The sequence below is a fragment of the Patella vulgata genome, chromosome 6, assembly GCF_932274485.2.
Source record: "Patella vulgata chromosome 6, xgPatVulg1.2, whole genome shotgun sequence".
NCBI classification, from domain to species: domain Eukaryota; kingdom Metazoa; phylum Mollusca; class Gastropoda; family Patellidae; genus Patella; species Patella vulgata.
Genome location: NC_065884.2, coordinates 53031586 through 53054554, shown reverse-complemented (window position 1 = coordinate 53054554; position 22969 = coordinate 53031586). Strand labels below are relative to the sequence as shown.

At 30.9% G+C, this 22969-nt stretch overlaps 1 protein-coding gene across 1 annotated transcript in view; it reads left to right on the top strand.

The window, feature by feature from the left end:
* Positions 1-22969, top strand: part of LOC126823462 (cytosolic carboxypeptidase 2) — a 55059-nt gene that overhangs the window by 25328 nt on the left and 6762 nt on the right. Inside the window, exons 21-34 of the mRNA XM_056101829.1 lie at positions 1122-1241; positions 3094-3165; positions 4070-4171; positions 4291-4357; positions 4798-4824; positions 5331-5462; positions 10636-10689; positions 12540-12646; positions 12819-12897; positions 15919-16044; positions 17158-17211; positions 19913-20180; positions 20512-20590; positions 21015-21302. Coding sequence (XP_055957804.1) covers positions 1122-1241; positions 3094-3165; positions 4070-4171; positions 4291-4357; positions 4798-4824; positions 5331-5462; positions 10636-10689; positions 12540-12646; positions 12819-12897; positions 15919-16044; positions 17158-17211; positions 19913-20180; positions 20512-20590; positions 21015-21302 — 1575 coding nt within the window. The remainder of the gene's footprint in view (positions 1-1121; positions 1242-3093; positions 3166-4069; positions 4172-4290; positions 4358-4797; positions 4825-5330; positions 5463-10635; positions 10690-12539; positions 12647-12818; positions 12898-15918; positions 16045-17157; positions 17212-19912; positions 20181-20511; positions 20591-21014; positions 21303-22969) is intronic.

Here is a 22969-nt window from a genome sequence, read left to right as displayed (position 1 = left end):
CTATAGATAATCATTTTCTAATAAATCTACAAACAGTTATATTCTAATAAATCTATGAACAGTAATTGTTTTCTAATATATCTATAGATAATCATTTTCTAATAAATCTATGATTATTTTTTATTCATATTTATATCAACTCTTTAAAAAAAATTAAATCTACAAACAATTCAAAATCATAGCTTAAAGTCATATTAATAAAATAAACTGTATTTTTTTTTTGGCAATCGGTTTATGAAGGAAAACAGCATTTAATATCAATATAAATCTCAGAATTAGGAAGGAAAGCATCTCAGAGAATTGTGCTAGTTTTAAATCTCAAACCGAGCATTTGACTTATTGAAATAATTTAAGTTTTAAAAGAGTTGATATCTTCTACTAATGCCATATTCTCTACTAATTAAAGACAAATCTTTGATTTGCATGATAGGGGAAAGTAGATTTGAAGTGTTCATTATTTAGCTATCCTTAAAATTTTAAGCCTGTGTTAAAATATAACTGTTTTACTTTTAGAACTGATTTAAGCCGAAAACTGAACTAAAATTAATAAGCAGAATAACTTTGTTCACTCTGAAGAAATTAGATTGTAATCTTGGTTGAGAGCAAGTCCTATGATGGGAATAATACGTCAGACTTATCGATTGGTTGTTACTTATTGGCCTAAATAAAAAAAGTCTTGCTCCTTTAAGAAAAGTTACATTAAGGGAGCTGTCTTCACATCTGTAGAAATCTAAAACCTAGCACATATTTGAATCCTAACACCGTAAAAAACAGAAGCACTCTAATATTTTTTAAATTATAACCTTTTTGTGTGGATAAGAAACCTTTAAATTATGTCATGGTGGAGTTATTTTTGTATCATATTAATTTTTAGAATAATGATTATTGAAAATCAATGAAAAGTTTGAATTGTTATTGACACAATGTATTTACATTATCAATAGTGTGACTATAACAAGTATGGATTGAATATTTATACTTTAAAGGGAAGCTAGAACATTTTAACATTTTGAAAATATCTTTAACCATAATGATTCTAATAGTAAGTTTGGAATACAAATGTTTTAAAGTTTCTTAATTTTTTTTATATTAATGGTAATATTTTCTCCCTGAACTTTTAGACCCAAAAGAAGAAGAAGAAATTAAAGTCTCGCAAAGAAAGAGATCGACAGAATCAAAGAATAGTAAAAGAAGAAATAAAGAAGGTTCCGCAGACAACACAATCAGTTCCTGCTATTTCTGTTAGTTTATTTAGTTTTAGTTTAGTTTTACTAACAATTTGCCCCCAATTGGGACTCCATCTTGAATGACCCAATTCCGTGAAATACCTTATACATCCCATTTGTGAAACACTTCCATAAACGACATTATATAAAATATTTCATAAATATTGGTAAATATTTTTAAAAATTGTAATCCAGAACGGAAATGTTCTCATTAAAGCCCAATGATATATTTGATAAGTAATATTTTTGTAAAATCAATCCGTAAAACATATCCATCAACTCCATCTGTTAAATATGTTCATAAAACTACTAGCATAAAACCAATAATTGATATGCTTTCAGAAAACCTAATCAGCAATGTATTTTCATTTGGCCCCATTAAAGATATAATTTGATGTTTTTATTTGGGGGGGGGGGGGGTATAATCTCCTTTAATCAGTAAATTATTTCCATAAACCTCAATCAATCAAAAAATATTTTCATGAACCCCTTCAGTAATGACAGTTATAAATTGTTAATATTTACAATCATACAATAAAATTGACTTTTGCTTTTGAGGGTTTATGGTCATAAATGTAAAGGTAAATAATGGTTTTAATGAAATTTTCCTTGATTCTATGAAATATTATTTTTTTATTTTAATATGTATAGCTTTAAAATTGAACATTTGCGTTATTCTTTGTTTGAATCAAGAAAGTTGCTTAATTACCCATAATTAACTGTCAGCAAAAATGTGTTTATTTTAAGCTTAACATTTATTCGCTTTATAAATGCTTAAATTAAAGACTTGACTAGAATAAGACCATAACTGTAAAAAAAAAAAAAGAAGCATTAATAGACTATCATACTTTAGAATTTTAAAGTGACTTTTTGATTTTTATTTTGAGTTGTTTTTTGGGGTTTTTTCATTATTTCTTTGGGATGGGTTTTATTTTTCATTTTTACTTTTGGTTGGGTTTTATTTTTCATTTTTACTTTAGGTTAGGTTTTATTTTTCATTTCTATTTTGTTTTGCCTTTCATTATTTTGCATTTTAAAATATTTTTTTTTCAATTGCTTGCATTTTTTATGTTGTTTTTAAATATTTAAGTATAAATTACATAAACCAATTATACAACTCAAACTCTTCTGAATTGATTGTTGTTTACATATTTTGGACAATATCTAATTTTTCATGACTTGATCCTTACTGGGAGCTACGGTGGCTCGCAAACCTGCAGGGATCGTTCACGGGACCGATAAAGTTTATTGGGATTTTCTGGATGGTTCCCACTTGTCGGTGGTGTAGAGTGCCTGGCAAGGGACAACGTACATGTATAGTCATTCGGATGGGACAAAAAACGTTACAAATTAACGTTGGGAGAGGGAATTCGATATAAGGGTAGATCGTAGTGCCGGTGGCCGGGCTAAATTTCCCTCATATCATACTTCGTGGTGTATGCCTGTCTTCATTAGCCCAGTAGGAGCAGAATAGTAGAACGTTAAACCCATTTCGTTTCATTGATCCATGCTAAAAAGCACTCAAATTGATTATTGAACACTTTATTAACAACACATAATCAAAATATCTTGGTAAGATAATCTCTCGTCTTTGATTCATTTGCATCAAAACGAGGCCAATAAAAAAATGGTGCTAGCTTGTTTAATATTCTGCATAGGATGGCAAACAGTTTTGGCCTTTTAAAGATTTAACTTTCACAGTACAGTATAGTAATTTGCAAAGGATTCGGAATTCCATTTAATGATGATCAATGGCTTAAACTATCAATGCTAACCATCTCTTATACAAAAGCCAAAAGTTACATGAAGTTTATAGGTACATCTATTTTAATAAGACCATATATTGATGTTATATTTTTTAATTTAGGAAACACCAACAACTATTCCTGTAAAGAAACCATTCAGTGGACATCAGTTATCACATGTTAAACAGGAACAGGTAAATATAGCAACACAAAACAAGACATGTTTGTCTTGAATTTAGTTTAGGCCTATAGCTAGAGCTATACTTTAAATTCATGTCAAATTTCTATTGCTGGAAAAATTAGAATTTTAATACATAATATAACTTGTTCTCACATTTTAGTCTCACTATATTGACATTTGCATTTATTTCATGACTGTTATTTTAAAGATACGTTATGGGAGATTAGATAAAGATTAGATAGTTAAAAACTAGATAATGTAAAGGGAATTTGCTGAAAAATTCATTCAAATTGATCCACCCTGAACCGAGTACTTAGCGATTGAATTATGGGCCTAGCCTCGATCATCGTTACTGAAGTATGATAAAAAAACATAGTCTCGATTATCCATTTTTGATTTAATCAGAAGCAGCAGACTGGGTTCGAATCCGGTAAATATCACAGGCTAGCGATGCCATCGAGAGTTGATTATGGTCTGGATAAGTTAATTATAATGTCTAATTAATAATTTAGATAACATTTCAGGCCTAAAGAAAGACCTGCAATTGGCAGATTTAGCTCTTGCATAATGTATGTTTAAAGTAAAATGTTTTTAATTTGTATGAGATAGATTGGTGTGTTCTGTAAGAACACTTCAAATGAAATATATTCTGTTTTACTTGAATATAAGGAAAGGATGGATAGTTTAATTTGAAAGAAATACCTGTTTTTTATTGACTTTGCTTATTCGGCTCTGAGGACTGACAGAAGGAGCTTCACCAACTGAAATCCAAGTCAAAAGTATTGTATATTTTGGGGTATTTCAGATCCTAACCATTAATTCAAAGGATTGATCTGCACCCTAGCATTGAGTAATAAATTGAAAATAATCCAGCCATTTAATAGACAAATAATTTATAATTGTTTTGCTTTTTTAAGGCAATACCTATCCAGACGCTGAAATATACAATGACACATAAACAACCTCAATCAACAGAAGAAAAAACCAGCGTTCTAGAAAAAGAAGATAAAGCCAAAAGGGTGAGATATTTTTGTAGAGTTTTCCTGCATGCATACACTATTCCATTATTAAAGGATATTGGGACAAATCTTATTTGTAAAATTATTAGAATTATTTTGTGTTTTTCATATGATTTCAGAATGATTATTTAGAAGCTTTGACTGTAGCTTATTTAAAGAATGGAATTCCTTTACTCAATGATCCAGGTTAGTGTTTGATAGACAACTGGTGGGGGTATTATAGACAGAAATATCTTTGTTCATCCTTGTAAGCGATTTGGGGTGAAACCCCTAATTCTAGCATGACATTGATTAGATAGAAAATAAAATTAAAATATCAGATTAATCAATGAATTTTGATTGGTAGATTGATCTGGAGTCGATCAATGACAACCGACACAATTCTAAATTCTCCTTATAAAGAAATGTATCTATAATAAAACTTGTATAATTTGTATTAGACTGAGTTATTTGAAAATATTGGAAACAGACAGAAATAAGGACTCACAACAAAGCCCATAAATGATCTTTTTTGGTCTAATGTTACGAATCAGCTCTAATCATTTTGGAAGAAGATTATTTAATTGTTGAATTTGATTATGTCCAAGGAAATTTGAATCTTTAATAATAATGTATTATTGGTTCAGTCTTTGTTAGATTAGATCCAGAGAAAGGTATCTATACTAGCGAAAACTCATAAAATCATTTGGAATATATTTATACTATTTTGCTTTTAAAATGTTTTCTGGTTAGATTAAAGCTAGTATCTACTTAGGACTTGAAAACATCAGGAATATGACAATAGAAATATGTAGAGTTTAATTTTAAATAAGCTTATTAATTGCAGGTTATATTATCAAACATATAATTTGTATGAAGAAAACCTCTTAAAAATATTTAGTTTGATTTTAACATTTTAGTTTTATTTTGTTTAGTAATTTAGTTTTATTTTGTCTAAGCAGAGATTAGTTGGAGAATTAGGCCTAAATGTGCTAAAAGAATAAGTTTTATATATAATTTTAACATGATATAATATTACATTTTATCACAGGAATTATTTATTACATTTCTTCTCATTATTTTTCACATTGCACATAATTTATGTTCATAATTGTTTATCTATTTAGGTTTAGTCAATTTCTTTTTTTTTTATTCTAAATCACATTTTTCCTATTGACAGTTCCGCACTTCCGATACTCAGGTTCTGATGGATCCGTTCCAAATCTCCCATTTAGTTTGGATGGCTTATGTCCACATCACGAACAAACTTTTGCTGCTCATTACGTTGCACATCAGCTTCACACATATGGAGGTACAGTAATATCAACACAAATTACACTACTACTATTGCCGCATGTTTTCTGTTTGCTGTAGCTTTAACTGTGGTATTTGGTTTGTTGATGTTGACAATTGTATTATTTACCGTTATTCAGTTTGATTTATGATTTAACTATTGTGTGTAGTTTGTATTTTGTTTGTTTGTATCAACCAATAAACTGAAATATTAATACTCCTTTTAGATTGATCAGGTAATCATGACTAAAAATCATTGAATTCCCTTTATTAGTGCATAAATTCATAGAGTCTATACCAAAGGTTGAATAAATATTGATTTTGAGATATGATATAAAATCATTAATGGACGATTCTCTGCCATGTGCATAATAAAAGGCATGTAGCTTCAATTTATTTTCGAATCTCCGGTTGTACATGACAAGGAGTAGGGTCACCTGTCCAACCTCGTGGGTTTTCTCCGGGTCCTCTGGTTTCCTCCCACTGCTAAAGACCCCTACGTGCAAGCGAATTATAGAAATAAAATTGAACCATGTGTTAGTCTCAAAATGACATAGTTTGTGTCGAGTGGACGTTAAACCCCATTTCTCTCTCCCTCTCTTTTTCAATTTATTTAAAATGAATTAGAATGAAATCTTGTAAGTTAGATTGCCACAGACTTTACCTCGTACTAAATGTAACTAAATGAGCATGGGATATCCTTGTAAAGTATATCAAAAAAGGCTCATTTATCATCCCCTTAGCCATTATGTTTGTACAATGTATTTTGTGACATTCATTTCTTAATCTTTCTCATCTTTATTCATAAATCTGCTTGAAGCTTATATTGGTGTCAAAACTATGTGACTAAAATGGGTTTTGTTGTCATCTTTCCTGGTAATGGTTCTCAGTTTTTTTATTCCATTTATGGTAAATGTTACAAGTCTCTGCGTCTTGAATTTAAATCACCAATTATCTGTATAGTATCTAATTGAAGTGTAGTTTTTTTTATCTGAACATTAGTTCTTACCATGGTAGTACTAGAAATAGGGTTACCAGTAGTAAGATTACTGTAGCTGATTGTAGAGAAGTAAATATTGGATCTTAAAAATATTAGATATAGATAACATTAATGTCCAGATTAGCTAGATTAATTTGATCTCTAAACTTAAATATAAAGTGATATCCTTAAATGACATTTAGAAGTGTTAATGTTATTATGAATATTAGATATAAAGGTTTTATCATGAAAAACGGCAGTAACAGCTTTCTACAACAAAATCAGTTTCTCGGGAGAAGAGCCTTTACAAAGAGGGGCTTAATATTCCAGGTTCAAGAAGAGGCAAATGAAAATAGATAATTACTCTTTATTTTTTACTTTTCTCTATTATTTGAAATGCATAGATGGGATTTTATTGAGATATTTGAAGGGACAGACTTAAAAAAACTCTTCTTATGTAAAATTTCCCAGCACCTAACATAGCAGAGGGCTTCATAAGAAAATTAATACTGCCTTAATATCAAATATTAACAAATTACACATTCAACACAATTCTTACACTTAGTTGTACTAGTTGTAGTGATAAAAAATAAACAGTCATATTGTACACCAGCACTTTATAAAAGATATTTTATATTGAAGAATCTAAGTAAATTAAATTTTAATAGTAGTCATAGTAAATTGTGTAATAAGATTTAGATTAAATGATGGATTATGAAAATTTTACACCTACGGGTTGTTGTAGTGATGGAAAAAGAAATCAAACATTCTACACAAGCACTTTATTATAGATATTTTGAAATTAAATTTTAGTAGTAGACATTTAACTAAATTGTGGATGGAAATTTAAAGTAAATTATGAATCGATTAAGAATTTAATTTATTTTAATGTACATACGTGCATTGATGGATAACATGAAGTAGTAGTTAGAGATATATGTTTGTATGGCCATCTGTCTGATTATAGTTTATTGTGAGGGTACAGGGCAATTACGCGGAAGTAAAGTACCTAGTAGAAGTAAAAAAGCTACAGATGCGGAGTTTCGACCAGTGTTAAGTAATCTGAAACTACCAACAGGCGTTAGAGGTATTATTTATTATAAGAGAGTAGACTAGCACAGAACACATAGAGAGAGAAGTACTAACACTAGATATGTACTAACTAACATTTGTGAAATGAATTGTAAAGTGACAGTGTTTTCCATTTTTTTCATGAAAATAAAGCAATCAAAAAGTTAACCACATTCATTTCAATACTCGTATAAATGTAAACAAAGAGAATGGGGACTCTTCAGGACTAAATCCCATTTTTTAGCCATCTGTAGTGAAAGTTTTGAAGTTTGAATCCAGTTTGATTTAAATTGATCCAAATATTGTCTAACTGGTGACATAAAATTTATTTCACAGTCATAGGAGAAATCTGGGGTGGATACATGCCACTTATTGTATAAATTAGCAAAATGAATTTTAGAGTTATTGACAAGGTAACACCCCTCAAGCTCAAAATTAATCAACAGATATGGCAGATATTATATGCTGGAGTGACAAACATTTCTTAAAGTGAACAATGCTAAAACTTAATATCAAAAGTTAATAACCACTATTCAATTTCAGTATGCATTTCTTGGATATCACAAAAACGAAATCAATTTGTAGTATCAGCACAATATTTGATTGTAAGCTATTAATGGAAGCCCATGTCAGTAATAACCGTTTTTTAAAAAAAATCATATCTCCAGTGCTTGATAACTGTAACTCTTTTCTCACAGAAACTTCACTTAAACTCTGAAGTGACTTTAAAAGGTTTAAAACATTGCATCAAGATTAATTTCAGGCACACTAACTGCCAAAAGCATTTTGAATACAATATTAAGTACTTTAACTTGTCTTTAAGTGCTTGAATAATTAAGCCCTACCCTATTTATATGTGTTTTTTGAATATGACAAACCCATAAGAAATTTGCAATCCTCAATACATGTACATTGCTCTTATTATCATATGGTTATGGGTCATTTTATGTGCAAACACATTATTATGGAACAAATTACCAATTGAAATTCACTTCTAATTCTATTGCTAAATATATCTTTTACTTAATGATCCTTTTAATAGATAGATTATCTAGAGCTGTTTATGAAATTTTATCTCAACAATATGTTTGTAACAATAAAAAAAATCTCTCTTGACTAGAGACTACGAAAATAAGATCAATCTTCATTTTTTTACAGTACGTACATTTAAAATGAAAAAATATTGAAACATTATATTTTGAACATTGCTAATCTGGCATAATGCAAAATGATTTCAGCCAGTGTTTCAAAGAGCTGTATATATAGTTACTATATAGAACTCCATGCTGCAGACTCACCAAATAGTGAAAACAGACAATTGCTATGAAATGACATAAAAATTAAAATTTATATACATTGTGCGTAAAAAAAGTATAAATGTGTAAGAAAAAATTTGGCATTCTTTTATATGTGAGAATTTTATGTGATTTAAATAATGGCTGAAAAAAGACAAATAGTCAATAAATGAATTTGATTTGTCAGGATAAGGAATGGGAAACTGACATCAAATTATTTTACAAATTACAATGATAAATACACGGCCGTTTTAAGGTGATGAAATTGAAAACGAGAGTTGATCTGGATGTCTAAAAGAAGCCAACAAGGTGGCTCAGTGAGTAAGATATTGGTTGCTAACCTGGATGTTGTCCGAGAATGTTCATAGCAATTTTCAGTCACGGTTTCCTCTTGTCAGTGGTGCAGGAGGGCCTGGCAATGGACAATGTATAGTTGTTTGGATGGGGAAAAAAAGACCAGGTCCTGTGTACACATTGGCATTCACATGAAAGATCCCTTGACAGTTGGAATTCAATTTAGGAGTAGGCATATACCTGTCTTCATTAGCCCAGTCATTGCATAACAGTAGGATGTTATACACCATTTCTTTTCATTTTGATGTAGTTGAAGTGAAGACAACTACGTATCACCTATACTACATTAAAGCTTTACTCTCGTTTTATAGATGCCATAGCAGGAAAAAAAAGTGTTGTACTAGGTTTATTTTGACACAGCATTCATCAATAAATGAAATTACTGGATGAAAAATCATGTCTTTTTTGTCATTAATGCCTGTGGGATGACCATATAATGGTAGACGTCCTTGGCAAGATTATGAATGTTTTGGATTTATATGATAAACGCTCATTGAAGATATGAATAAAACATTGGACAAAATATATGTACTAAGTGAACCTCAGAATATCAGTTCAATTATTTAAAACACATACACAATTTTTTTTTTAAAATCCATAATTAATTCTTGTTTTAAAGTATATATGTATCAATATCTGACATATATTGTTTTTATGTAAATTTGATAGATTATCGTAACCTTTATAAAAATAAACATTTGACCTATTGTAAAGATAGTATAAGATGTCCACCTAACTCTTTATTGAACATCTGGTACCACTGTAGAAGTCGGTGAGAGTTGCAGTTATGTTAACCAGTTCACTCAGCTTGATCTATTTGATATAGCTGGTATTTTTTAAATTAAATTTTTTTTTAAAAATTGCGATTCATTAAGATGTCATTGGCAGGTGGGAAAATGAACAAATGATTTAAACTTCTGCTTTTCATTTACTAATTTATTTGGTTTGAAGAGTATTTATTTTGAAGATCTTGTACAATTTAAAGTCGTTAAGAATATGATACAGAACAATTCAAAGAGTATCTTAATTTGCATCTTATTATTTTTGTTAGAAAAGCGTATTTTTCTCATTCATCGGACAGGTGTTGCTCTAATATCAATTATATACATACATGTATATTTCAATTGTGGAAATCTTCATTATGATTGATATTTATATTGTTCATCCTCATATCTAATAATTAATAAACAATGATACATAGAAACATGTTATACATTGTAGCATTTAATTTAGTCCTATAGCTTTTTGTGTTTTATTTTTTTTATGTGATATTTTCTTTACAAGTTACTATTTTCAATCCTGATTTTTTTTTAGGATAATATGAAAAATAAAACTATGAGCTGTACATACTTGGCCGATGGAACTAATGTTTTCTTTCTTTAATATTTTGTTTGAGTTTATGAAGAATGCTTACTAATTTTATTGTGATTGAATATTTGAGTTACAATTAATTTGCTGTGAATCACATTATGTTATTTTATGCATGTTTTTAGGAAATTCCTACTTTAAAATCTGGAAATTGTCAGCGAGACCAGATCCCACCCAGCGTAAGAATAATAAAGAATATTTCATATTTTATATGATCACTAACATTATTTAGCACATATGCTTCACTTCTGATTGGTGTTGGGAAGACTGGTAGCTTTAAATGTAGATTTTATAAACTCGTTGTCATAGAATGTAGATAATATAGAGTCTATTGTTTTTGAAATTAAAAATCTTTTTTAATGTAGAAATCTATACTTTAAATATATTTCTGTATTCTTTTAGCATTCACAAAAATCTCAAATAGTAGTGATTAACTTTTCCTCCGACACAAGGAGTTAACATGGGGGTTTATATGTGACAGTCCATGGTAGATGTGCAATTGTCTAGGTTCAAATCCTGTGTTAATCTGTGAAGAACAATCAAGATTTTTTAAAAACTGGTTCCCACTTGTCATTAGTAATACTTTCAAAGTGAAATATAAAACATTTACTAATTATTAGAGCAAATAAATTATACCTTGGCATTTGGAATTCCAGTAGATGGATACACAGGCATTTTGTGATATTCAACCCCATTCTGTCCCCCATTGTTTCTTGAGAATTGATTAAAAAAAAAACCTTCTAAACTGTAGCTTTACTAAATGTGTAGTATTCTTTAAATAATTATTATACATGTTATAGTCTTAGTTCATAATATAGTAAACAGTATAGTAAATAATTATTATACATATATTTCATAGTAAACTGCATATAGTAAGTAATTATTATACATTTGCATGTAGTCATATTTCATAATATAGTAGGGAGTCACAGTGGCTAAGTGGGTAAAACACTGGTTCGCTAATCTGGAGGTCGCGTTTTCGCCCCCTGCATTGGCCGAGAAAGTTCATCAAGATTCTCAGTGGAGCAGGACAGAGGGGCTGACAAGGACAGCTGACTAGCCATTCAGATGGAATGAAAAACGGAGGTCCTATGTATACATGGCGTGCACCTAAAAAATCCCTTGGCAGTTGGAATTCGATATAAGAGTAGGCCATAGTGCCGCTGCCCGGGCAAAATTTCCCTAATAGCAAATTGTATGGCATATGGCCGTCTTCATTAGCCCAGTCAGAGCAGAACAGTATAGTAATGTAGTAAACTAGATAGTAGTAATATACATCATAATACATGTAGTCTTAATTCATAATATTATAGTAGACTTTTTTTTATTTTTTATGTGTGTCCTTTTTTTTTTAAATCAAAAAGTTTTATTCAAAGATGGATGAAAATAATTGAGAAGAACAATTTAATTTGTTGTTGTGACTTGGAATTAAACATCCCACCAACCATCCCCTATAAGTATAATTGTAATTGCTGCCATGTAAAGCTTTTAATGTTTAAGTAATTAGCATAAAAGTATCATATATTCATATTGTATATCTTGCTTTATATGGGTGCTTATTGGTAAAAGTTTATATGTAGCTTATTTTATGGTATTGCCTATATGTAATTATATAATTCAAATATATCAAAAGCTGTGTTGTCTGAGCGAATTGTTAATCAGGATAGTTTCGTTAGTTATTTAACTATATATGTGATTAGATAAAAAAAACGCCAGTTTTTATATACTCAGAGCAAGGCAGTTTGGAAGGTCCATGCTTGAACTCTTTGCATTAAATACTAAAACATGATAAAAAATACTATTTACATCAAGCATATCTTGTTATGGTACCAAATCTGTCAGAGTTCAGGGGAGGGGAGGAGGCTGTCACATTCTACTTTAAATAATAACATGAATTTCAGTGTTGACTAAATGTATTTTCAGATAATAACAGTAATTTCAGTGTTGACTAAATGTATTTTCAGATGGGATGGGGGACATATTAATTCTAGATAAAGGAAATTTTAGTATTGACTCCATGTGTTTTCAGATCAGAATTCAGAAGATGTGAGATCGCGTAAAGAATTTCCGCGTCATTTATTCGATATATCATCATCTCAACAACGTCAAGATTCACATCAACGTAATACAGCATTGGTAAATAATTTTTATGTACATTTTTAATTTGAATGGTGCTCATGGCTTTGGACTACATACCCTTCATTTTGAACTTCATAGTTCTTTATCTAAGTGCAACCTTTCTCTTTTCATTAGGTCTGCATGTTAATGAAAAGAATACATGTAGATGCATATATTTTAAATTTTTCAGAATGATAAAGGTAAAACTTTAAAACAGCATCCAAATCCATTTGATGAAAACCAAGAAAGGTCAGCAGATTATAAAAGAGGTAAGAATTATATTTAATTTGATTGATTGTAATATGTAAATGTTTAGGTTCTTTGTATTTCATGTCTAAATGTTTAGTTTGTTTGTATTTAATGTCTAAATGTTTAGTTTGTTTGTATTTAATGTCTAAATGTTTAGTTTGTATTTAATATCTAAATGTTTAGTTTGTTTGTATTTATCCTAAATGTTTAGTTTGTGTGAATGCTCAGTTTGTTTGTATTTAATGTCTTGTTTGTATTTAATATCTAAATGTTTAGTTTGTTTGTATTTATCCTAAATATTTAGTTTGTGTAATTATTTCGTTTAATTGTATTACTGTGTAAATGTTTAGTTTGATTGTATTAATGTGTAAATGTTTAGTTTCATTGTATTAATGTGTAAATGTTTAGTTTGATTGTATTAATGAATAAATGTTTAGTTTGATTGTATTTAATGTGTAAAGTGTTTAGTTAGTGTACATTTTTAATGGTTAAATGTTTAGTTTGATTTTATTAATGTGTAAATGTTTAGTTTGATGTATTAATGAATAAATGTTTAGTTTGATTGTATTTATTGTGTAAATGTTTAGTTTGTACATTTTTGGTTGTTTTTAATGGGTAAATGTTTGGTTTGTGTAAATGTTTAGTTTGTTTCTATTTAAAGATACTTTATGTAAGATTTAGATAAAGAGCTAGCCATTCTTGCTATAATAGTTCGAAAATAGATAATGTAAAATGAATAACTTAAAAATTTCATTCAAATTACTCTATTGTGAGCGAAGATATTAGCCTTTGAAGGTTTGACAAGACGTGTGCAATAATTTCAACCAGCGTACTGGTTATTCAAAGCTAAGTCTTGCTCCTCCATTTTTACCTTCAATCAAAATATGGCTGAACTGTTCTAATCTATTTAATATCTCTGGCGTGGTTCTCCCTTGTCAGTGATGCAGGACGGAGGGTCTGACAAGGACAGCTCTCTAGTCGTTCGCATGGTACTAAAAACCGAGGTCCCGTGTACACATTGGCGTGCACATAAAAGATCCCTTGACAGTTGGAATTTGATATAAGAGTAGTCCGTAGTGCCGCTGTCCAGGTAAAATTTCCCTCATAGCACACTGTATGGCCTTTGCTCGTCTTCATTAGGCCAGTTCGGAGCAGAACAGTAGGACGTTAAACCCCATTTCATTTCATTTCTATTTAATATCGGAGAATTGATTATGGCCTGGATAAGTAAATTAATTTCTAATTAATAATTTAGAAAACATTTCAGGCCTAAAGAAAGACCTCCAATAGGCAGATGTAGCTCTTGCATAATGTATGTTTAATATATTCAGTATTAGGTTTTCTCTGTTTATGGAATTGAGTATTTGTGACTTATGCCCTAACTTTGTGATTTATACACTTGAATTCTTTCACATGCTTATGTTTTGATACCAATTTTTTGAGTACTACATAGGCCATTTAATTTTACTTGACATTTTACTACATTTTACTAAAATTGTTAATTGTATATTTATAATTCATGTAGCACATGGCCGATAATGACTCAAACTAGTAATAATATGATACAACGTTTGGGAAATATTCCCCTTTTTAAACGCCCACAATTTTTATGTGGACATATATAGTCGTCGCCCCCATCTGTCCGGATGTCTGTCCCCAATTTGTTTATGGACACTCTACAGGTCACAATTTTTATCCAATTTTGACGAAAATATCAATTCCTTTTTATATTGGCATGTATTGGATCATAGCTTCATGGATTATGGCGTTTTTAGCTTGTGGACACTTTAGAGGTCTCAATTTTGTTCTGATTTTGATGAAACTTGAGATATCTCGGTTACTTTCGATATTCGCGCATATCAGACCGTAAGTTCCTGGATTATGGCAATATTTGAATGAAAAATCACATTTTTAGGGTGTGGTCCCTATAGAGGTCACAATGGTTGAGTTCGAATTTTGTGAAAAACGATCGAAACTGCCAGACAAAATATGTAATATCAAGGGTGTGGACTGTGGACCATCCGATTTTGATGAAACTTAAAACATGTGTTTATATTCCAAAGATCTTGAATATTTGTGCATATCAGACTGTAAGTTCCTAGATTATGGCCTTACACCCTGATGATGATTGAGTTTGAATTTCGTAAAAATCGGATCGAAACTGTCTGACAAAATGGCAGCTCCTTGAACACAAATTGTGTAAAAGTATGTAATACCAAGTTTGTGGACCCACTAGAGATCACAATTTTTGTCTGATTTTGATGAAACTTAAACTACTTGTTTGTGTCCTAAAGATCTCAGTTCCTTTGGATATTCGCACATATCAGACCATAACTTCCTGGATTATGGCCCCTGATTGTACAAAAAGTCACATTTTTAGCATGTGGATCCTCTAGATGTCCAAATTTTTATCCAATTTTAAAAAATGTTTAAATATATCACCATTCCACCATAATAAAGGTTGAGTTCGAATTTCAGGAAAATAAAAATGAAACTGCCTGACAAAATGGCCGCTACTTGTACGCAAATTGGGTAAAAATATGTAATACAAAGGTTGTGGACCCTCTAGATATCACAATCTTTCTCAGAATTTGATGAAACTTAAAATGTATCTTTATATCCCAAAGAACTCGGTCCATTTCGATATACGTGCATTTCAAACCATAATTTTTGGGATTATGGCCTGTGATTGTACGAATAATCATGTTTTGTTTTTTTAGCCTGTTCTCTATCCATCTCTTGGAAAATGTGGTTGTATCTTGCCTGGCAACTGCTGGTTCTTTTTTCTTGAGTTGCTGCCCTTATTGATAATTTGTTTTTCATTTTCAATCAAATCTGTATCACAACAGTATCACTACTGCGTGCAGTGGACACGTATGGCTAACTCCCGGATCTATACAAGTGCATTTGTAGTTTGTGATGTCTTTGTATTGTGTCTTGTCCATAGGTTTATCTTGTGTAAATGTTTGTGTACGGTGCAGTCTTCGTGCACTTACTATTAATATTATTTGTCTTTGAAAGAATGATTGACTATTTTGTAGGAAAGCAGTTATATCCACGATCACAAGTTACATCGAGTACAAATGTTGATACTCATCATGTTGATGGTGGTGGTGAAAATCAACAGACCAATACTCATAATGATCAACTTTTAGTTACAGCTGAAGGTTTGTAACAAAATACTCCCACGATTGTCTGTTATGAAGGGGAGGATCACTCAACTAGCCTTGTTAGTTTTCTCCAACTGCTAGATAGCCCAGTGAGCGTTCATATTATTGAATTATGTCCCAGAATAAATGAAATGGGGTTTAATGTCCTACTTTCTGGTCCCAACATAACATGGATATTGTTAATCTTAAGTGATGTGAACGACCTTGTCTTCCTCACGTACTTACATCTGATGTAGACATCTTTGTTGTATATATAGAGAGGGTGCAGGACCGAGTGCCTGGCAAGTGAGAAAGTATACTTGTTCAGATGGGACGAAAAACCGAGGTCCCATGTACACATTGGCATGCACATTAAAGATTCCTTGTCATTTGGAATTTGATATAAGAGTAGGCCGTAGTGCCTGTGACTGGGCAAAATTTCCCTCATAGTATATTCCAAACATGTTCAATGCTATTTTCCAAACGTCATCAAGATATGGTGAATAATATTCAAAATTCCAAAATTTATATAGTCTACAGAGTACAGATGATGTGTATAACTACCACTCAACCCAATTATCAATGTTAATAGGCGGGATCGATTAGGTAATTAATTAAGTGATGAACGTATTTATCGTGCTATACCGTCTATACACTGTACTATACTGTTTAGCATATGACCGCCTTCATTACCTCAGTCGGAGCAGAACAGCATTTCATTATAGGGTTATGATGTGTGATTGGATACTACCAGCATTGTGCACAGTATAATATAATCTTAACGGGACTACTAAATGCTGTTGATTTCTGTGATTAAAATCTTGTTTCACCTCTTATATCTAATTAATTTTACAATCTAAATCAGTTCATTAATGACAAACATAAAAATTAATAGGTGGGGTGGGTTATTGTTCAGTTAGTGTGATTTCTATTCACAGCGTAGAGTCATCTGACAACCTCCCACTGCAAAAGATCCCTACGTGCATGCAAATTATTGAAATATAATTAAACCATGTTAGTCCCAAAATGATCTAGTTTTTGTTGAATGAATGTTAAACTTCATTTCCCCCTCTCTGTGGTTTCCTGCTTACATGTTTTACATGTTTTGTATGTTTTTGTTTTACCTTACAGATGATGATAATCAGTCTAACTCAAGAGATAAGAATGGTAGAAAAAGCAGAATGGGTGAGATTTATAAATTGTTGACAAAAACACTGTATCATGGATTTCGTACAAATACAACTTTATAATTTCATGTACTTTTAGTTATTGCTGAAAAAAATGAGCCAATAAATTATGCAATAACTGACCAAAATGGACAAACAAACATAAACTTTGGAAACACTTACAATTTTTATTATGTTAATTGGAAGTGAATATAACTAAAGAGTACCTGGTTTCTAGTTTTATTTTGTAAGATTTGAAGTGAGTATAACTAAAGATTACCTGGTTTCTAGTTTTATTATGTAAGATTTGAAGTGAATATAACTAAAGATTACCTGGGTTCTAGTTTTATTATGTTAATTTGAAGTGAATATAACTAAAGATTACTTGGGTTTCTAGTTTTATTATGTAAGATTTGAAGTGAATATAACTAAAGATTACCTGGGTTCTAGTTTTATTATGTTAGATTTGAAGTGAATATAACCCAAGATCACCTGGTTACTCATTTTATTATGTTACTTGGTTTGTTAGATTTGAAATTATTATAACTAAACATTACTTGGTTTCTCATTCTAGTTTTATAATGTTAGATTTAAAGTTAATATAACTAAACATTACTTGGTTTCTAATTCTAGTTTTATAATGTTAGATTTAAAGTTAATATAACTAAACATTACTTGGTTTCTAATTCTAGTTTTATAATGTTAGATTTAAAGTTAATATAACTAAACATTACATGGTTTCGAGGCCTATTGGTAATAAGGTTTGTAGTTTTTTAGTACAAGTATTTTTGTACATAATCCATGTGGTACAGATGGTAGCCAATTGATAAAAATCCATATACAATTACGGTAACAGCAGATAATTTCGAATAATATATTTGATCAATTATATTAAAGCAATAGTTGCATATTTTCTAAGAAAGTCAAAACATACTTATTTCTATTTCTTGCGAATATGTTGTCAAATCAATATTATACAACCATAGGAAAATTAGCATTCCTAACTCCCTTGCTTTATATGTTCCAAAGAATTGTCAAAGCTCAACATTGATGTTTCAACTTGAAAATGGTATATTTGCAATTCCTCAACTGGAAATAAGAATTATAGGATTATTCTTGAAGGCAGGACTTGTATAAATTCCATGTGGTTTAAGGTTTAATTTTAAATTATTAAAATATTCTAAACATATGACTTACAAAAAGGCAACTATCGCTTTTTAAGCTTGGAGATGTCATATTGGCATATGTGGTAGCAGTGATGACATCAGTAAATACAGTCTTTAATCAAGTGTAACATTTGAACCAGGAAACTAGAATTTTTTGAGAGGTCGATATCATTTCTCAATCATTAGTCTACATTTTACACCTTTAATACTAATATCCATACCATTAGCATTTAAAAAATGGCTCATTGAACTTTATGTACAAAAACATTCTTCTGCAAATTAGAAACCAATATCGTTTATTGTGTGAAGCTGTTTACCACATAGTTTGCCCATGATTTTATTATCTAAGAATCAATAAGAAGTCACAGGTTTTGCCATAAATAAAGACTTAACTGATCTTAAGAAAACTAACCTAACATTTAAGATTCAATCAATCACGCAGAATTAGGTTCTTTGGTCAGTAAATTAACATATGAACAAAATTCTTGATCCTAGGCTTTCAGAGTAATAAAAAAATCCATGCCCAAATGCACACCCATTTAGGTTTATTTTGGCGACTTCAAATTGGTAATACGCCAAGCGAAGACTTAAATTGACTTCACATTTATGGGTATTTTCTATTGACTATTAAATCCTTTGTAATTTTCAGACATTATCTAATTTTTTATAGTTTAATCCACACTATAATGTACTCCTTGTTTATTTCACGTTTAACTGAGAAACGAAACCAAAATATTAACTGTAGATACTTATACAGCTTGGACTCTATCAGAATATAAAGAGACCCATCAAATTTTTTTAGCAAAAAACAGGTGGCACTGGCTTGTTTTGACCATATCCTGTTTTTATTGTTGGGCAGAGGACTTTTCTGTGCATAATATCTTTTTAAAGACTGAACGAAATTGAACCGTATTTAGACTGATATTTCTTTTAGAGATTCAACCATGACAATATTGTAGGTTACTAGATACTAGAAATGAAGAATAAGATTTATAAATAGCAAAATACAGAACTACTCATATGTGTCTGAATAATAATTGCTTGCCACAATCTGCAACAAATTTATTCCATGAAAAATGCAAAAAATTATAAACCCAAAACTTTCCAATTGCCAAAGGTGCAACACCGTGTTTGAGAACAAAGTTTGATATACTAGTAGATATCTCGAGTGGCCCATGAGATATGCTCTAGAACCCCCCCCCCCCCCCTGTATCTTCTCTTTCTCTGTTAACTATAATTCGTGGCAAGATAAAAATAAAGTTGTTTTGTTGTAGAGGGTGTGTTGGGTGGCCGAATGGTTTAGCATGTTAGATCACCACTAGGTCTGTCATTGAGTCAAGTGGTTTGGTTTCGACTCCCCGTTCGTTCGCCTTTACAACCTTGTGGAAAGACCCATATGAGCAAGCAACTTAAGTAAAATTGAACCATGCGTTAGTCCCAAAATGACCTAGTTTGTGTTGAATGGACATTAAAAAACCCATTTCTCTCTCTCTGTTTTAGAATTTATTTGATTTTTCAAAATAAATTGACGTAGTATATATGTATTTGATATAGGTATGCATTCTGATGATAATGAAGAAGACGATGGCATAAGGACATCCCAACCTCTTACAGTTGCAAAATCTGGCCGAAGTATAAAATCAACTCCCATCACAACTACTGCGATCGGCAGACACACACCTAGTAAAATACCAACTGTTCATTCTAGTGAAGAAATAAATGAAGCTGTTAAAAGTATCCATGATTTAAAAAGTTCCAAATCATCGTTACCTAAACCTACTGTTGTTAGTAATAACATTCAAAGACATACTTTATCTAATGGGTAATTATTTTGATGATATATATTCCTGATTGGTGCTTCACAAGATTTCATAATATTTACCATAGAAATTTAACTAAAGCTCAATCTTTCCAGGGCCAGGTTAAGCTTGCATGGGGCCCCTAGTTAAAAAGGGAGCATATCCTTGGTGGGGAGTAAAAAGGTCATATCTGGCATTTTTTTTTTACAACCCGAGAAATTAAAAATAACTAATTATCATTTCATTTGTCCATTTTGTGTGAGAAAATTAATTTAAGATTGCAGCAGATTTTTGAGAATGGAATATTAAGATTTCTAGACAAGAAAATGATTTGTTGATATTTTGTATTTTTAGGTCTAGCTATATACAAAAGATGATAAAAGAAACTAATGATGAAATAGAAGTATTAAAAAGAGAAATAAAAGATGATATAGTAAGTTTTGGTCGCCAGCCAAGCCTTGTGGGTTTTCTCTGGGTAAAAATATATCATGTTAGTCCCACTCTAGTTAGTGGTGGGTGAACATTAAACGTTGTTATTTGTATGTTAACTTTTTATACTTCAAAATTCAAAATCTATTCTAAATTTCTAGTTTTCCCAATCAAACTTCAAGGACATATTTTTGTTTATTTCTTTATTAACAGGTCCACTGTGGCTCAGTGAGTAAGACAAGTTCCTGTCATGCTCGTAAAAGAACCTTTGACAGTTGGAATTCGATATATAAATAGACTGTAGTGCCACTGTCCAGGCAAAATTTCCCTCATAGCACACTGTAAGGCGTATGCCCATCTTCATTAGCCCAGTCAGAACAGAACAGTAGGATGTTAAACCTCATTTCATTTTATTTCTTTATAAACAGACAGAGAAAAAAATTTCTAAAGAAAGAAGAGAAATATCAGTGCTACAAGAAAAAATGCTGAAAACACGTCCATTAATGATGGATAGACAACCCAGCGAAAATAAAATGGCAACATCAATTAAATATTTAAAAAATAACCGATCTAAAGAGAGAGTAGGGGATATGGAAACAGAGCAGGAATCTTTAAGTATTTTAAAACTACAGCGTGAACCAAGTGCTTCTAGTAATAGTAGTCAAGACAAAAAGACATACAACAAACCATCTAATTCACATCAAGAGTCAAGAGAGGTAATTTAAAAACTATAAATTATTTCACGTTTATTAGATTCTATGAAACATCATGCCTGTTAGAATTATTAGATAGCTCTAGTTAGTGGATGAAATTTAGTGATATAGATATTTGCTGCTTCTAATTGCTAAAAACTTTCTCAAATTCAGTTCTCAGTTCAGTTACACTGTAACCTTGATATTGTTGACTAAGCAACAAATAACTGTTATGAAAACATATGAAACTAATAGATCAAAGTCGTCATATGCAATCAAAAGGACTTTTATTTGAAAATTTTTTGATCTAAAAATTATTCCCATTTATTGATAAATTCTGTCTAATTAGTTTATGCACACTGTATGGCATATGCCCGTCCTCATTAGCATGTCCTCATGTCTTGGTTTATAGCCATTTAAAGTTTACATTGGTATTTATTGACTTCACACCACTATCTTTTTCTCTCAGACATATTGGGGGTTTTGGCGTTGAATCATAAGGTCTCTCATTAGTCAAGTGGTGTGGTTTCGATTCCCTACTTGTACGTGACAAGGAGTAGGGTCGTCTGTTCAACGTTGTTGGGTTTTCTGTGGGTCCTCCGGTTTCCTCCCACTGCTAAAGACCTCTATGCTCAAGCGATTCATTGAAATAAAATTGAACCATATGTTAGTCCCGAAATGACCTGGTTTGTGTTAAATCGTCTTGTACGTCAAGGTCAAATGTCCAAAAACTGAAATTGAAAAGTTTCATTTCAGTTTTCTGTAATATGACCTTGATCCACGACTTTGACTCAATCATCTTTTCTAAAGGGCATCTTCTCTGCTTTCATCACGGATATTAACCTCGATAATACAGCAAGAAATGGGGGCATAGCACAAATAAGCGCACTGTGCGCAAGTTCGATGGGAAATTTGAAGTCAGGGTCAAAGTCATGGTTACGGCAATATTCACACCAAATAGTCATTTGTAGAAAATGATGGCTTAGCGCAAAAATTAAAATATGAGAAAATTACTATTATGAACTGCAGCGGCTTGGTATTCAAGTCTAAATAGTCAACAAACAAAATGGCATCAATTGGATAAAAGTACTCGGTAGAAGCTAAAAGGTCGGTAAAATGTAAAGTTATTCATCGGATCGACTAAAATTTGATGTGAGGTCATGGCTAGTCCCCCTGAATATCCCCCTGACAATTTCAAGTCTCTGCGACCACAGGATCTGGTAGAGGTACATTTCTGAAATAGAACCATTTAAGCTATTCAAGTTATTTGTTACATTATATACATGTAATACATTTATCAATAAAAAAAAATTCCCACTTGTGTGGTAAAGGGTTTGATAATAAATCATATTTACACAGCTGTGTTAAATCAAGTTTTAATATTTCACATTTTACTCAAATACAAATATTTACTTGTGTTTATATTTTTATCTCGGGGAAACATTTACATATTGTAAGATTTTCAAATAAATGATTGAATTGAGATCAAATATTCAGTAAGTTGGTTAATGCGGGGGATTTGACCTGTTTTATTTTACTTTGTTGACCTATTGATGCATCAATAGAAGTATTAAGCATATATCAATATCATGGAAATGATTTTGTATATTAACAAAATATGTATTTGCTAGGCAGTCACAATCCTAAATACATAACCATTGATTGACAAACATGATCATACTACCAGGAAA